The sequence below is a fragment of the Pelophylax lessonae genome, assembly GCF_965119305.1.
Source record: "Pelophylax lessonae genome assembly, chromosome: 9".
NCBI lineage: Eukaryota > Metazoa > Chordata > Amphibia > Anura > Ranidae > Pelophylax > Pelophylax lessonae.
The window spans coordinates 238,717,445-238,735,660 of NC_138776.1; the positions used below are offsets into that span (position 1 = coordinate 238,717,445).

Below are 18,216 nucleotides of genomic sequence, written 5' to 3' on the forward strand. Positions count from 1 at the left end.
AGGAAGCCTCTTCTAAAGATGATGCACAAGAAAGCCCGCAAATAGTTTGCTAAAGACAAGCAGACTAGTGTCTGGGACTTGGCGGTGCAGAAACTGGGCTGCGAGGCTTTGCGCGCTGATACGCCGCTGTGGTTCAATAAAACATTGCCTGAACTTTTACAAATACCTGATCCCGGGATTTGGGTGTCTAGGGGCGTTTTCCTGCTCTCCCATGTGTTGCATCGGGGGGCGTTGAAGTCGTACAGCCAACTTAAACAGGAGTTTGCCCTCCCACCTCACATGTATTTTCGCTACCTACAGCTCAGTCATGCGCTGCGGGCCCAGTTTCCAGTGGACTGTCCGGTGGTGGAACCCCTGGACCTGACCAGGGTCCTCATGGGTGCGGACCATTGCAAGCTGATTGCCCTACTATATGAAATGTTGGTTACGCCTGCGGCCACCAAGGCCACGTACGCCTTGAAGCCCAAATGGGAGCCCTTGCTGGGGGAGGTTTTGGATGAGGACTGGGAGGATGCACTGCTGGGTGCCAAATGCGTTTCCCCTAAAATGTCAGATCGTTTTACTCACGTTTGTATCCTTCATACAGTTCAATGAGGGAACCATGAATGCCAACATGTACTGTGACATACTGAAGCAGAGCATGATCCCCTCCCTTCAGAGACTGGGCCGCAGGGCAGTATTTCAACATGATAAAGACCTCAAACACAACTCCAAGACGACCACTGCCTTGTTAAAGAAGCTGAGGGTAAAGTTCATGGATTGGCCAAGCATGTCTCAAGACCTAAACTCTATTGAGCATCTGTGGGGCATCCTCAAACGGAAGGTGGAGGAGCGCAAGGTCTCTAACATCCACCAGCTCCGTGATGTCATCATGGAGGAGTGGAAGGGGACTCCATTGGCAACTTGTGAAGCTCTGGTGAACTCCATGCCCAAGAGGGTTAAATGGTGGCCACACAAAATATTGACACTGGGCCCAATTTGGACATTTTGACTTAGGGTGTACTCACTTTTGTTGCCAGTGGTTTAGACATTAATGGCTTGTTTTGAGGGGACAGCAAATTTACACTGTTATACAAGCTGTACACTCACTACTTTACATTGTAGCCAAGTGTCATTTCTTCAGTGTTGTCACATGAAAATATATAATAAAATATTTACAAAAATATGAGGGGTGTACTCACTTTTGTGAGATACTGTATATATCTTTAATTCCCATGTTATATCCCTAAGTGATATAAAGGTGTGTTTTTGCAGCTATATAAGTTGGAATTAAGTAGCATTGGAGTGTTCACTAACAGCTGTGAATGTAGCCTTACAGTGCTAATATTTCGGACACCAATTTAGGATTACAGTTACCTGAAGAAGTTTCTGGGGGTCCCTTGCTCAAAGAGTTTATGGAACAGTTCTCTGCCACATTAGAAACCACAATGTCCTGAGTGACTGATCTTAGCCTCTCAGAATGCCTTTTTTCGCTGTCCTCGATGGTAGGTGCTGGCAGCGCGGTTTGCTCTTCTTGGCGCACCTCTGCACCTATGCCCGATGTCTGCCCCAGATTTCTCTCAGTAGTCTTTGGCTCCTTCTCATTTGAAATTGTTACCTGCTGTCTCTCATTGGTTATGCTCTCCGCTAGGACCTCTAGTCTTTTCTCGCAATTAGATTGATCTACTTCAACGATGTTCTCTTCACTTCTGTCCAAAGTAGTGTCACTCTCCGATAAACTCATTACACTGCTGGGCTCTGTGTCAGTTCCCTGATCGCATGTCCCAGACCCATATTGGTCACATGTCCCAGACCCGCATTGGTCCTCTTCTTCCCTTGTTTGTTTCCCCAGCATACAACCTGACTCAGAATCCTTCTCTTTTCTATCTGTCTCATCAGACAAGCTTTCTGTGGTCTTCAGATTGTTTGTGCCAACAGCTAAGTGGGCTTCCGTCTCTTTGACGCCATCACATGGATTCCAATGGAACTGGTGCTCATTGCAACCCCACAGTAAAACCGGCATCTCCGGGGCCTCACCAGAATGTGACGGTGACAAGATGGTGGGGGGAGTTGGACAGTCTCTGCCATGTTGGTGACACAGGAAAGCCAGACGTCTCAGTGAGGAGAGAGATACAGAAAGGAGTGCGATCGATTTTGGAACTGGGAAAAAGGAGAATATTAGGAATACATAAAGATCACAGATAAATAACTTTGTAACTGAAATAAGACGTGTGCCCTTAGATTCTAGCTTTCACTTTAACCACTTGCCTACTGGGCACTTTCAACCCTTTCCTGCCCAGGCCAGTTTTTAGCTTTCTGAGCTGTCGCACTTTAAATGACAATTGCATGGTCATGTAGTCATGTAAACAGGTAATGGAAAATGTGTGCCACTCAGACTACAAGGGAAAGCAATCCTGTGTCCACCACTAAGTGTGCGGGCCAGGGAAGGAGCTCGTCTTGTCTCCAAACAACTGTAGAGGAAAGGATGGACTGGCAGGAGCCCAGGCTGAGACTGCCATTCATTCCAATACCAGTGGGTCTGCATTGATGTGCGGCTTCATGGGATGCACCCTTTTCTCATGCAGTTGTGTACCCATATAACATTTTTATCATTTTTTTTTATACACAATTAGAACTTTCTTTTGGTGGTATCTAATCACCACTGGGGTTTTTTATTTTTTGCTAAGCTAAACAAACAAAAGAACGAAAATGAAAAAAAAAAAAGAAAAACAGTTTGTTTCGGTTATAAAAATTTTCTTAACTGATGAGCACTGATGAGGCTGCACTGATGGGCACTGATGAGGCTGCACTAATGGGCACTAATATGCTGCACTGATTTTCCCTGATGGGGCTGCACTGATAATCAGGGCACTGAGAAAAGGAAATGACGATTATCAGTATTTGTTTGCATGGGATAAGCTATGATTGGACACAGCTGATCACAATGTAAAAGGGCCACTGTGATTGGCCCTTTACCTCGATCTGTGATCAGCCAAAGGACACAGTGACCACAGAGCGGGTCTGATGTGCTCCCCAGGGGCGGAGTTCTGGGAGGAGATTATTAGATGCCCTCCTAGAACTGGATGACTGCACTGCACTGTCCCTCCTGAACCGGCCAAATTGTTATCCATCGATGGCCAGTTTAAGTATTTTCCAGTTCTAAATAGGGTAGAAAACAATAGAGTGTCCCTTACCAGAAGCCCCTGGGCTGGTAGTTGATATATAGCTGCAAAGCAAAAAAAGATTATTATTGGTTGCTAATAATGTGTACATATAATATACAAGCATGTAAAGCCTACTACACAACAAGGAGAATATGGGACTAATGATCGTCTGTCTTGGTCACTCGATTTTTTACAGAAGAATACTGTACTGATTAAACAAACATCATTTGCTCCGTTATCTTACGGAAAAAAAATGGCATGATTGTCCGTTCAGATAATTTCATATGAACTGTTGTGATCGGCTCTTGAAAGCTGTGCACGTAATGGTCAGATTATGGAACGATCGCTCCAAATTGCTTTTTTCCTTCTAATTTTCTCATTGTGTTTGCTAGGCTTTAGACAAAGGGCTTCCCAAAATCCTGACACAGGGGAGATGGGTGGACCTGAACCATAAAGCAGCTTTGATGAAAAAAATGTAGGCCCTGAAGCTTTGCTCCCTTTACGTATTTTAGGGCTTCATTTCTTTTTTTGTTATTAAATGTTCTTCCAATAGTACCCTAGTGTTCTTTTAAAATTGTATTGAGCCAGATGGGATAGGATAATTTGGAGGATCCAGGATCGGGTAAGCAGCTATGAATGCACACTGTCTGTATTTGGCCATCTGGCGGTCCTATTACAGCACACCTCAATTGCTGATCCATACTGTACACGACCCTTTTTTTTAACATGGCATGCAGCTTGCGTGTTGGGGTATGCTGCAGCATGGGTACATAAATCCCTGCCAGGAAAACACAGTGATTATTTTTATTAGCTATAGCCGCTGGCAATAATCGCATCAAACATCTGACAGGCTGGTTGTACCCAAGTCACAAAATAATCAAACTGGGTACAGTCAATCTGCTCATAGATGGTTTGGATCTCAGCCAGTTCATCTACAGTTGGCATAAGTGAACACTATAGAGTTGACTTTCAATAGTTGGAAACCCACCCCAATGCAATCCAACAAACTTTGAATGTTGATAGAAGGACATGAGATATACAAATATGTTATTGTATACCATTTACAAAAAAAAAAAATATATATATATATATATATATATATACAGTTGGTACGGAAAGTATTCAGACCCCCTTAAATTTTTCACTGTTTGTTATATTGCAGCCAGTTGCTAAAATCATTTAGGTTCATTCTTCTTCCTCATGAATGTACACATAGCACCCCATACTGACAGAAAAACACAGAATTGTTGACATTGTTGCAGATTTATTAAAAAAGAAAAACTGAAATATCACATGATCCTAAGTATTCAGACCCTTTGCTGTGACACTCATATATTTAACTCAGGTGCTTTCCATTTCTTCTGATCATCCTTGAGATGGTTCTACACCTTCATTTGAGTCCAGCTGTGTTTGATTATACTGATTGGACTTGATTAGGAAAGCCACACACCTGTCTATATAAGACCTTCCAGATCACAATGCATGTCAGAGCAAATGAGAATCATGAGGTCAAAGGAACTGCCTGAAGAGCTCAGAGACAGAATTGTGGCAAGGCACAGATCTGGCCAAGGTTACAAAAAGATTTCTGCTGCACTTAAGGTTCCTAAGAGCACAGTGGCCTCCATAATTCTCAAATGGAAGACGTTTGGGACGACCAGAACCCTTCCTAGAGCTGGCCGTCCGGCCAAACTGAGCTATCGGGGGAGAAGAGCCTTGGTGAGAGAGGTAAAGAAGAACCCAAAGATCACTGTGGCTGAGCTCCAGAGATGCAGTCAGGAGATGGGAGAAAGTTGTAGAAAGTCAACCATCACTGCAGCCCTCCACCAGTCGGGGCTTTATGGCAGAGTGGCCCGACGGAAGCCTTTCCTCAGTGTAAGACACATGAAAGCCCGCATGGAGTTTGCTAAAAAACACCTGAAGGACTCCAAGATGGTGAGAAATAAGATTCTCTGGTCTGATGAGACCAAAATAGAACTTTTTGGCCTTAATTCTAAGTGGTATGTGTGGAGAAAACCAGGCACTGCTCATCACCTGTCCAATACAGTCCCAACAGTGAAGCATGGTGGTGGCAGCATCATGCTGTGGGGGTGTTTTTCAGCTGCAGGGACAGGACGACTGGTTGCAATCGAGGGAAAGATGAATGCGGCCAAGTACAGGGATATCCTGGACAAAAACCTTCTCCAGAGTGCTCTGGACCTCAGACTGGGCCGAAGGTTTACCTTCCAACAAGACAATGACCCTAAGCACACAGCTAAAATAACGAAGGAGTGGCTTCACAACAACTCCGTGACTGTTCTTGAATGGCCCAGCCAGAGCCCTGACTTAAACCCAATTGAGCATCTCTGGAGAGACCTAAAAATGGCTGTCCACCAACGTTTACCATCCAACCTGACAGAACTGGAGAGGATCTGCAAGGAGGAATAGCAGAGGATCCCCAAATCCAGGTGTGAAAGACTTGTTGCATCTTTCCCAAAAAGACTCCTGGCTGTATTAGATCAAAAGGGGGCTTCTACTAAATACTGAGCAAAGGGTCTGAATACTTAGGACCATGTGATATTTCAGTTTTTCTTTTTTAATAAATCTGCAACAATGTCAACAATTCTGTGTTTTTCTGTCAGTATGGGGTGCTATGTGTACATTCATGAGGAAGAAGAATGAACCTAAATGATTTTAGCAAATGGCTGCAATATAACAAAGAGTGAAAAATTTAAGGGGGTCTGAATACTTTCCGTACCCACTGTATATATGGATTTTTGTCTTACCATAAAACCCTTTTCTCTAAGGTTCACTGATGGACACAGCTCCATGTTTACTAGACCCTTGGGCTTATGCTGCTCGCTCTTCGGTAGTAGGACTAGGCAGGAACAATTTTGGCTACACCCCTGAGGCAGTCCCCCAGGGGGTACACCATCACTTCCTGCTATAGGACTTCAGTTTGTAACAAGCATTGTCAGAAGAATACATAACTCAACCCAACCCAACAGAGGGGCGGGTGCTGTGTCCGTCAGTGAACCTCAGAGAAAAGGATTTTACAGTAAGACAAAAATCCAGTTTTCTCTTTTGTTCACTGTCGGACACATCTCCATGTCTTCTAGACCCTTGGGATGTCCTAAAGCAGTGTCAACATGAGGGGTCGGAAAAACACAGCAATACATATAATTTCTAACAAGGCTAAACATAGCCAACCAGGTAAAACAGGAGCTCAACCAGGAACAACTGGAGCCCCCTACCAGGAAAAAAATACACCCTCAAGAAGCGAGAGCCTCTGCGACTGCAGCCTGCAAAACGTTGCGGCCAAAAGCAGCCTCCGATGATGAATGTACATCCACATTATAAAACTTTGTGAATGTGTGTACAGACGACCACGTAGCCACTTTGCACACCTGAACCACTGATGCCGGATGACGAAAGGCTCAGGAGGCACTGAGCGCCCTCGTAGAATGTGCCTTGAAAGGGAAAGGAGGATCCTGACCCTTAATAGAATAGGCCTGCACCACCATCTGCCTGATCCATCTGGAAATGGTCGCAGCAGATGCAGCCTGTCCCTTACTAGGTCCATCTGTAAGAACAAACAAAGAATCCGATTTCCGAATCAACTCAGTCACCACCAGGTACACCCAAATCGCCCTGACCACATCCAAGGAATGTAAAGCAATTTCTTTAGGAGGTTTCGCCTTAGGACATAAGGTTTGTAACACAATATCTTCATTCAAATGAAACTCCGAGACTACCTAAGGAAGGAACGCCTGACAGGGTCGCAACACCACTTTGTCCATGTCAACCACCAGGTAAGGTGACCGACAGGACAACGCAGCCAACTCCGACACCCTACATGCAGAAGTAATAGCGACTAAAAAGGCCACCTTCTGTGAAAGAGTGAGCAGAGGGAGTTCACAAATGTCTTCAATAGGAGGCTTTTGAAGCACTGACAGTAGCAAATTGAGATCCCACCGAGGTACCAGGGATTACACCGGAGGAGCCAGATGGCGAACTTCCTGCACAAAATTATTAACCAAGGACTTTACTGCCAACGCCCTTTGAAAAAATATGGCCAAGGCGGAAATCTGGCCCTTGATGGTGCCCAGAGCCAAACGTTAGTCTACACCTAGTTGTAGAAACTCCAACAGGCGAGACACAGAAAAGTAACAAGGAGAAACCCCCACGTGACTCACACTAAGTAATGTACGCCTTCCAAACTCTATGATAAACTTTTCTGGAAGTAGATTTCCTAGCTTTCAACAAAGTAGGAATCACTGACTCCGACAGCCCTCTGTCCTTCAGCACCTGACTTTCCATAGCCAAGCCGTTAAAGCCAGCGACTGTAAAGCAGAATGGAAGATTGGTCCCTGAGACAGAAGATCTTCCCTGAGAGGAAGTTTCCAAGGGATGTCTGCTACCAGCCTTACTAGGCCTGCATACCAAGACCGGCGAGGTCAGTCTAGTGCCACCAGAATGACTGGAATCCCTTTTTACCTCGATTCTGCGTAGCAGTTTCGACAGAAGTTGAATTAGAGAAATCAGACGATACTGACCCCTAGGGGCCACTAAGGAGTCTGCGGCGTCGGCCAGATGATCCCGAGACTTTGACACAAACCTCTGCACCTTCCTGTTGAGATGGGAGGCCACCCAAGGCACAGCTGATGAAACACCCCAGGGTGAAGAGACCATTCTCCCGGATCCAACGTCTGCTGACTGAGATAGTCCACTTGCCAATTCTCTTCCCCCGGGATGTGCACAGCAGAGAGGGCCGGAACATTTAGTTCTGCCCACCTCAAAATACTGGCTACTTCAATATAGGGGAAGAAATTATTTTTCCAGGCAAAACGCCAGGGAGCGGAGCCACCATATCAGAGACTCTCTCGTACCCCGACTCAACAGGATCAGATCGTCCAACGACAGCGGATTTTTGTTCCATTTGGCCAGAATATCTCTTTACAGAGGTCTGGTATGGAACTGAGCAAACGGAGCCGCCTCGAAGGTGGAAACCATCAGACCCAGCACTTGCATGCAAGTCCTGAGCGACGACCGACGGTTGGAAAAACGGAGCCAAATCGCATCCTGCAGCTTCAGTAGTTTTGCCTGTGGAACAAAAACCTGGGCCGATGCTGAATCCATTGTCAGACACAAGTAGTCCAGCTTGGTGGATGGAATCAAAGCCAATATCTGAAAATTCAGTGTCTATCTGAACTCCTGAAGAGTTCGCACAGTAATGTCCAAACCGGCTTCTAGAGCCGAAGAAGAATCTGCACGCAGAAGCAGATCGTCCAGGTAACCCAGTACCGCGATCCCCTCCTGCCTTAGCAAGGCCAGCACTGGGGCCAAAACCTTTTGAACATCCGAGGAGCTGGGGTGAGACCAGGTAACGCCACAAATTGATAGTGCTCCTCGCTCACGGCAAAACGAAGAAAACGCTGATGCCCGACATATATTGGAATATGAAGGTAAGCCTTCTTGAGTTCGATAGAAGCCAGTAGATTCCCTTGATGAAGGAAAGCTACTACCATGCGTATGGACTCCATCCGAAATTTCTGAACTCGCACAAAATGGTTCAGAGCCTTGGGGTCCAAGATCGGACGAACCTTGCCTTCCTTCCTGGGAACTGTAAACAGATTTGAATAGAAACCTTGAAAACGTTCCGACTCTGGAACCCTTCACAATGACTCCTTGTGCTAACAGGTTCTGCACTGCCCCATAGAGGCCCTGTAGCCGAGAGACAGGCACAAGTTGGAAGGAAAGATCCTTGCCAGAGGCAAGGACTGAAACTCGATCTTGTAACCAAACCAAATCAACTTGTGGACCCATTTGTCCTGAATGAACAAGGTCCACGGTTCTGGAAAAAGGTGAAAACATCCCCCCACCCCAGATGCGGGTAAGGGGGCCCCTACAGGCTGGGAAAGGCTTGTCTGCGGAACGGTAGTGCCCGCTTTCGACTTACCATTCCAGGGTCTCTTGGAGCCTCCCGCAAAGTTACGGCTGGATCTCAAACCTTTTTCCTGCGATTCAGACAGACAAAATGCCCGCTTGTGAGCTGAGAAAAAAGGACCACGTTTACAACGAGGTTCCTTACCCCTAGCAACCTGTGGAAGTAATGTACTTTTACCTCCTGTAAGGCCCTTAATGATCTTTTCCATCGAGGCACCGAACAAATGGTCACCTACAAAAGGTAGATTAGTCAGCATCGTTTTGGAAGCCTGGTCGGCCGACCAGTACTTCAACCAAATCATGCGGCGAAGAATCACCGTCGTCACAGATACCCTGCTGGCCAAGGGACCCCCTTCCAGATCCTGCCGAAAAATGTTAGCCCATTCCATTAAGGTCTGGGATACCAAGGTGATAGCAAACACCGGCCTCAACATTGAACCTGCCACGATGAGGTAACGGACCAGAGCCTCAGCTCTCTTGTCCACAGGATCCTAAATGATGGAGAATCCTCCACCGACAAAAGTGTGGCCTTATTTAGCCTGGAAAGCTGAGAGTCCACCGACGTTGGAACCGTTAGTTTCTTCAGGAGAGACTCCTCAAAGGGATATCTCCTAGCGAAACGCTTAGGTATTCCAACCATGCATTTCAGGGAACCCACTGACTAGTGACAATCTCGTCAAAATAGGCAGGAAAGGGAAACACCTTTGTCACCTTGGAAGATTTGCAGGTGCCAAACTTTAAGGTTCCCCGCACTGACACAATCAAGGCCTCCATCAGCGTCTTTTCATGCGCGTCTGCAGAGGAGGAGGATTCGTCCTCGCTGTTAAGAGCACTCAGGGTGCGTGGAAGCAGACCCAGTGGGCTGACTTTCCTCTGCAGCAGCCAAATCCACCTCAGACTATGAGGAGGCAGAGGATACAGGTAAAGGCAGGGGGGCGCTGTAATGGAACCGCGACCCACACTGTGTTTGTGGGCTTCCGACAGTATACGGGTTCCTTCAGTCTTGAACATAGATATCAGATTTTCCAGCCACCCCCATACAAAGCTAGCTGACAACTTAGCTTGTACTGGAACCTTCTCCTTTATTGAACAGTTTCTCACTCAATTTATACACACATGAGCACATCCCCCTCCTGATCAAATTATCCCATCAGTTTAGGGGTTGCCTGATTACATTATCATATGCAGATGAAATTGTATACAGAAATAGAATTAACCTGAACCAATTATCTAGCCATCTGGACAAACACAATATGTGAGTTCATTAACAATTTACAATGGGACAGACAGGCTTAACAGAATCCACATCACACCTCAATACACAAACAATAGGGAGAGCCTGTCTCTGACATTGAAGTACAATACACATTAACATAAGTTTAAACACAGACCCCATTTGAAGCAATCCAAACCATTAAGTATCCGTCTTCCACTCCCAGTGATGGTGAGTATCGTCACAGTCGCTTCTTGATAGGTCGCCTTTGCAGGGCCAGATCAACCTCAGATACAAGTGACTGCAGGGCCCGCGTCATGGCCGCCAGGGCAGACTGAGACCCAGAGGGTCCCGCAGCTTCAAGGAGTGGTTCAGGTGGTGATACACGCTCCAGAGGCTCCATGGTTAATCGGAGCTGCACAGTGCACAAAAAGAAAAAATTTTATTTTTTTAATTTCAAAAAGAACACCCCCTGCACACAGCGCACCCACAGTGCTGTATATAGCAGAGGAAATATAGTATACCCACTAGAACTCACCACCCCAAAGCTGGAGAGCGCCAAACAGCCTGCTACACTGCGATCAAAGAGGAAGAAGAAGTGCTGACACTAGAGGCCCCGCAGCACATCACTGTACTCGGACTACAAGAAACATGGCCACCGAAGCCAGTGAAGATTATCCACAGCAAAATGGCGGCACCATGAGGCGCTGCGCGAGACCCGGGACCCCACGGAAATAGGAATCCACCATAAGGAAACCCCCCAGGGACCCCCCCCCCCCCTGCAGCACCAAAGTCAAAGGTACAGGCACTCCCAAAGGGGGGCCATCAGCGACACACACCCACCGCTCTCCGGTTTAGCACCAGTGAAGCCCCCCACCTGAAAACACACCCATGCCCCCCAAAAGGGCACTAAGAGGGGAGGATACAGGGGGCAGGAGAGATGGACCAACGCAGGGGAACCCTGCTAGGGAGAGGAGGGAAAACATAAGGGGAGGAAGGACACAGAGGGCATGCAACCACCCCCAGCAATTCCCAAAGAAAGGAGGAAAGACACTACTCACCACAACATGGCATTAGGCAGGCACCACTCCCAGCAGTCCATCGCATCATCTTGGAATTGGGGTGCTGTGGCCCAAGGTACACTGCGACTCTGATCGTGACTGCTGTCTTGACCAGTGCAATGCAAAATTGCGAGGTGTTTCACTCGCCGGCCAGCCCCTGTCCAGTGGGGCTATGTTGCGGCCCACCTAGCACTGAGCTAATAGTTGGGTCGCGCTCGCAGGCCAGACTGGGAAGACCGTAAGGATCTAGGATATCCAGTGCGTCGCCCAGTCCAGCTGTTGATTGTAGTTCACGCAGGAAGAAAAATAGAAAAGAAAAGGGAAAAAAATTCCATTTAAAAAAGAATAAATGCCAGGACCGCAGATCCCATCAGAGAGCCAGTTTCTTCTTCCTGACAAGGCAGAAAAAACTGAAGTCCTATAGCAGGAAGTGATGGTATTCCCCCTGGGACTGCCTCAGGGAGCGTAGCCAAAATTGTTTCCACCTAGTCCTACTCCTGAAGAGAGAGCAGCATGAGCCCAAGGGTCTAGAAGACATGGAGCTGTGCCCGTCAGTGAACGAAAGAGAAATGTTGATTTACGGTAGCTAATATGTCACACATTTGAGTTTTTTCTCGCTGCATGGGGGAATTTTTTGTTTTATTTACACAATTTTTTCTTACCTGTCCAGAAGGAATTTGGCCAACTGTGCATGCTGTGCAAAACCCAAATGATCCTTTAGTGCACACCACTCATCAAGGTGGGAGCCCAGGCGCACTCTGCACTTCCCGCGCTGTGCATCTAGAAGACGTCTCTTCTCCCGCCGAGCTGTTGCCTAAAAGAAAATAGACAGTTTTATGTGGGGACACAGATGGCAATAAAAATCTGACATCTAATCCTACCTACTCTATCCCAAATAAAATTAAAAAGAAGGTTTTAAGATAAATTGGATGAACCGTCTAACTTTGGGATGAATTAGAGTGGAGACTGCGACCCAGGTCTTCCCGTCCACATCGGTGCCTGACCTCACAAATGCGCTTCTGGAAGAATGGTCAAACATTCCCATAGACACACTCCTAAACCTTGTGGACAGCCTTCCCAGAAGAGTTGAAGCCGTTATGGCTGCAAAGGGTGGGCCAACTCAATATTGAACTCTATGGACTAGGACTGGGATGCCATTAAAGTTCATGTGCCCCAATACTTTTGTTAATATAGTATATATACTGCCTCAGCAACAAGCGGGTTATACAAGGATTAGGGATGCAGCAATGCCAGCGATAGGATTTCCAGTAAAGGTGATCCAAGTGCCTATAGAGTGGCCCAGTTGCTTTTACAGTGTTTGGAAGGGGGCACCACTCTTGCCACCATTCCCGGGCTTTCCTGTTCCACCGGGGAGCCTGGGACCCCTGTAATCGGTCGGTTCAGCTGCAAACAGGAGAAGGAGAAACATCCTACAAGCTGACCTCAATGCACTTTCATTGGGCAACTATGTGGCAAATGAGGTTTAATGTTGATAAATGTAAAGTTATGCCCTTGGGGGCTAAGAATATGCATGCATCATACATACTAGGGGGACTAGAACTGGGGGAATCCATAGCGGAGAAGGATCTGGGTGTTTTGGTAGATCATAAGCTTAATAATAGCATGCAATGCCAAGCGGCCATTTCCAAAGCAAGTAAAGTCCTTTCTTGTATTAACAGAGGCATGGACTCCAGAGAGAGAGATATAATTTTGCCCCTGTACAAATCATTAGTAAGACCTCATCTGGAATATGCAATTCAGTTTTGGGCACAAGTTCTCAAAAAAGGATATCAGGGAACTGGAGAAAGTGCAGAGGAGGGCAACCAAACTGATTAGAGGCATGGAGGAGCACAGCTATGAGAAAAGATTACAGGAACTGAATTTATTTTCTCTTGAGAAGAGGAGATTAAGTGGGATATGATCAACATGTATAAATACATAAGTGGTCCATACAGTGAACTTGGGGTTGAGTTGTTCACTTTAAGATCAACACAGAGGACAAGGGGGCACTCTTTATGTCTAGAGGAAAACAGATTTCGTCTTCAAATACGGAAAGGTTTCTTCACCGTAAGAGCTGTGAAAATGTGGAATAGACTCCCTCCAGAGGTGGTTCTGGCCAGCTCAATAGATTGCTTTAAAAAAGGCCTGGATTCTTTCCTAGGTGTACATAATATATATGGGTACTAATATTTATAGGTAAAGTTGATCCAGGGAATATCTGATTGCCTCTTGGGGGATCAGGAAGGAATTTTTTTCCCTGCTGTAGCAAATTGGATCATGCTTTGCTGGGGTTTTTTCGCCTTCCTCTGGATCAACTGCGGGTATAGGATTGTGTATATGGGATTGTATGGATGGGTTTTCTTTACTGTTTTTTGTTTTTTTATTGGTTGAGCCAGATGGACTTGTGTCTTTTTTCGACCGGACTATGTAACTATGTAAGTTGGGAGGTGGGGTCTCCATGGATCAGACTTGTTTTTCCAGTACATCCCACAGATACTCTATTGAAAAGGGATCTGGAGGGCAAGTCAACAATTAAAACTCGTTGTTTTCCTCAAACTATTCTTGAATTCATCAGAACAGGCCACCTTCTTCCATTGCTCCGTGGTCCAGTTCTGATGCTCATGTGCCCATTGTATACACTTTTAGCTGTGGACACGGGTCAGCATGGGTACTCTGACCGGTCTGTGGCTACACAGCCCCACGCACAACAAACTGTGATGCTCTGTGTATTATTTATCAGAACCAGCATTCACTTTTCCAGAAATTTGATCTACGGTAGCTCTTTTATTTGATCAGACTACATGGTCCAGCTTTCGCTCCCCATTTGCATCTACGAGCCTTGGCCACCCATCACCCTGTTGCAGGTTCTCTGGTTTACTTTCCTTGGACCACATTTGGTGGGTCCGGACCACTGCAGAACAGGAACATCCCACAGCAGCAGTTTCGGAGTTGATCTGGTCCAGACATCCAGCCATTACAATTTGGACCTTGTCAAGGTCACTCAAATCCCTACGCTTGCCCTTTTTTTCTGCCTCCAACGCATCAACCAGTGGCGTCACTAGGGTTGGCGTTTCCTGGTGCGATAAAACATGGTGTCTCCCCCTGTGTGTCCTCCCCCACTGTAAGCCCTCCACCAATTCTACCCCGTGCTGTGACCCCTCTACCCATTACTTTCATCAGACATCCCCTGCACTGTAACCCCTATACCCATAACCCCCCGTTACCCCTGCGATGTGACCTCTCTGCCCCTTAACTCCGCTGATGCCCCTGCACTGTGACTTCTTTACCTATCATCCCTCCCCCTGATACCCCCTCACTGTGACCCATCTATGCCCCTGATACCTTTAGCACTATGACCATGCAAGATACCCCATGATCCCCCCTCACCACTGTTTCTCCCATACAGCCCAGAACTGTTATCCTATAAATACAATACCCCCCTTACTAATGCAGATAGTTCTCACTCACAAGGCTGCTCTCTGGTTTCTCAGTGTAGAGCTGCTACTGGTTTCAAATTCCCCGCCCACACAATCCCCTTCACAGGCACAGCAGCACTGGCTGCATGCTTGGGGTTGCAATGTGGGCAGCCAACTGCCAGTGTGCCCCTGCTAGGCACAAAGCCCTGGTCTCCTCTCTCCCAGGAGCCTCTCATGGGGCCCCCTACTGGCCATGGGCTCTCAGGCAGTGCCCAAATGGTCAGTCTGCCCCTGTGATGGTGTCACCCCTCTAGTGGGTGTCATTCGGGTACGATCTGCACCCCCATAGCGATGCTACTAACATCAACTTCAGGGGGGGGGTAAGCTACACTGTCTGCTCAACTCAAAACACAATCTTGACATCTGCAACCAACTGCCAGTGCGCCCCTGCTAGGCACAAAGCCCTGTTCTTCTTTCTGCCAGGGGCCTCCTACTAGCCATGGGCTCTCGGGCAGTGCCCAAATGGTCATTCTGCCCCTGTGATGGTGTCACCCCTCTAGTGGGTGTCATTCGGGTACGGTCTGCACCCCCAGAGCGATGCTACTAACATCAACTTCAGGGGAGGGGGGGGGGGGGTAAGCTACACTGTCTGTTCAACTCAAAACACAATCTTGATATCTGCAGCCAACTGCCAGTGTGCCCCTGCTAGGCACAAAGCCCTGATATTTTCTCTGCCAGCAAAAAAAAATAGAAAATTGAGAAACACAGCGCCCGCCTTCTAAGCTCAGCAAGCAAAGCTGGTACCTTCAGGTGATTAGATACTGGAAAATCTTTGACATGCCCTCTGGACGTTCCCCCTATAACGCTACCCAATTCTGTGAGTCCTTCGTTTTTTACTAGTGTCCTCTCTGTTGGACCTTTTCTACCTTACAGAGAAGCCATTCTTAGCTTAACTAGTTTATTACTTTCTGTCTTCTAGTACAACATCACTATGGAACCCAGACCCTGGAGACATCTTTGGGGGTCTACTAGTACAACATCACTATGGAACCCAGACCCTGGAGACATCTTCGGGGGTCTTCTAGTACAACATCACTATGGAACCCAGACCCTGGAGACATCTTCGGGGGTCTTCTAGTACAACATCACTATGGAACCCAGACCCTGGAGACATCTTTGGGGGTCTTCTAGTACAACACCACTATGGAACCCAGACCCCGGAAACATCTTCGGGGGTCTTCTAGTACAACATCACTATGGAACCCAGACCCTGGAGACATCTTTGGGGGTCTACTAGTACAACATCACTATGGAACCAAGACCCCGGAAACATCTTCGGGGGTCTTCAAGTACAACATCACTATGGAACCCAGACCCTGGAGACATCTTCGGGGGTCTTCTAGTACAACATCACTATGGAACCCAGACCCTGGAGACATCTTTGGGGGTCTACTAGTACAACATCACTATGGAACCCAGACCCTGGAGACATCTTTTGGGGTCTACTAGTACAACATCAATATGGAACCCAGACCCTGGAGACATCTTCGGGGGTCTTCTAGTACAACATCACTATGGAACCCAGACCCTGGAGACATCTTTGGGGGTCTACTAGTACAACATCACTATGGAACCCAGACCCTGGAGACATCTTCGGGGGTCTTCTAGTACAACATCACTATGGAACCCGACATCTTTGGGGTCTACTAGTACAACATCACTATGGAACCCAGACCCTGGAGACATCTTTGGGGGTCTACTAGTACAACATCACTATGGAACCCAGACCCTGGAGACATCTTCGGGGGTCTTTTAGTACAACATCACTATGGAACCCAGACCCTGGAGACATCTTTGGGGGTCTACTAGTACAACATCACTATGGAACCCAGACCCTGGGAGACATCTTCGGGGGTCTTCTAGTACAACATCACTATGGAACCCAGACCCTGGAGACATCTTTGGGGGTCTACTAGTACAACAGCACTATGGAACCCAGACCCTGGAGACATCTTCGGGGGTCTTCTAGTACAACATCACTATGGAACCCAGACCCTGGAGACATCTTCGGGGGTCTTCAAGTACAACATCACTATGGAACCCAGACCCTGGAGACATCTTTGGGGGTCTACTAGTACAACATCACCATGGAACCCAGACCCTGGAGACATCTTTGGGGGTCTTCTAGTACAACATCACTATGGAACCCAGACCCCGGAAACATCTTCGGGGGTCTTCTAGTACAACATCACTATGGAACCCAGACCCTGGGAGACATCTTCGGGGGTCTTCTAGTACATCACTATGGAACCCAGACCCTGGAGACATCTTTGGGGGTCTACTAGTACAACATCACTATGGAACCCAGACCCCGGAAACATCTTCGGGGGTCTTCAAGTACAACATCACTATGGAACCCAGACCCTGGAGACATCTTCGGGGGTCTTCTAGTACAACATCACTATGGAACCCAGTGCCTGGAGACATCTTTGGGGGGTCTACTAGTACAACATCACTATGGAACCAAGACCCTGGAGACATCTTCGGGGGTCTTCTAGTACAACATCACTATGGAACCCAGACCCTGGAGACATCTTTGGGGGTCTACTAGTACAACATCACTATGGAACCCAGACCCTGGAGACATCTTCGGGGGTCTTCTAGTACAACATCACTATGGAACCCAGACCCTGGAGACATCTTTGGGGGTCTACTAGTACAACATCACTATGGAACCCAGACCCTGGAGACATCTTTTGGGGTCTACTAGTACAACATCAATATGGAACCCAGACCCTGGAGACATCTTCGGGGGTCTTCTAGTACAACATCACTATGGAACCCAGACCCTGGAGACATCTTTGGGGGTCTACTAGTACAACATCACTATGGAACCCAGACCCTGGAGACATCTTCGGGGGTCTTCTAGTACAACATCACTATGGAACCCGACATCTTTGGGGGTCTACTAGTACAACATCACTATGGAACCCAGACCCTGGAGACATCTTTGGGGGTCTACTAGTACAACATCACTATGGAACCCAGACCCTGGAGACATCTTCGGGGGTCTTTTAGTACAACATCACTATGGAACCCAGACCCTGGAGACATCTTTGGGGGTCTACTAGTACAACAGCACTATGGAACCCAGACCCTGGAGACATCTTCGGGGGTCTTCTAGTACAACATCACTATGGAACCCAGACCCTGGAGACATCTTCGGGGGTCTTCTAGTACAACATCACTATGGAACCCGACATCTTTGGGGGTCTACTAGTACAACATCACTATGGAACCCAGACCCTGGAGACATCTTTGGGGGTCTACTAGTACAACAGCACTATGGAACCCAGACCCTGGAGACATCTTCGGGGGTCTTCTAGTACAACATCACTATGGAACCCAGACCCTGGAGACATCTTCGGGGGTCTTCAAGTACAACATCACTATGGAACCCA

General features: G+C 47.3%; 1 protein-coding gene across 1 annotated transcript in view; it reads right to left on the minus strand.

The window, feature by feature from the left end:
* Window positions 1-18,216, minus strand: part of LOC309562501 (zinc finger protein 692-like) — an 84,027-nt gene that overhangs the window by 64,209 nt on the left and 1,602 nt on the right. Inside the window, exons 2-4 of the mRNA XM_082266737.1 lie at window positions 12,002-12,153; window positions 3,174-3,205; window positions 1,357-2,139 (exon numbers count right to left, since the gene is read on the minus strand). Coding sequence (XP_082122863.1) covers window positions 1,357-2,139; window positions 3,174-3,205; window positions 12,002-12,153 — 967 coding nt within the window. The remainder of the gene's footprint in view (window positions 1-1,356; window positions 2,140-3,173; window positions 3,206-12,001; window positions 12,154-18,216) is intronic.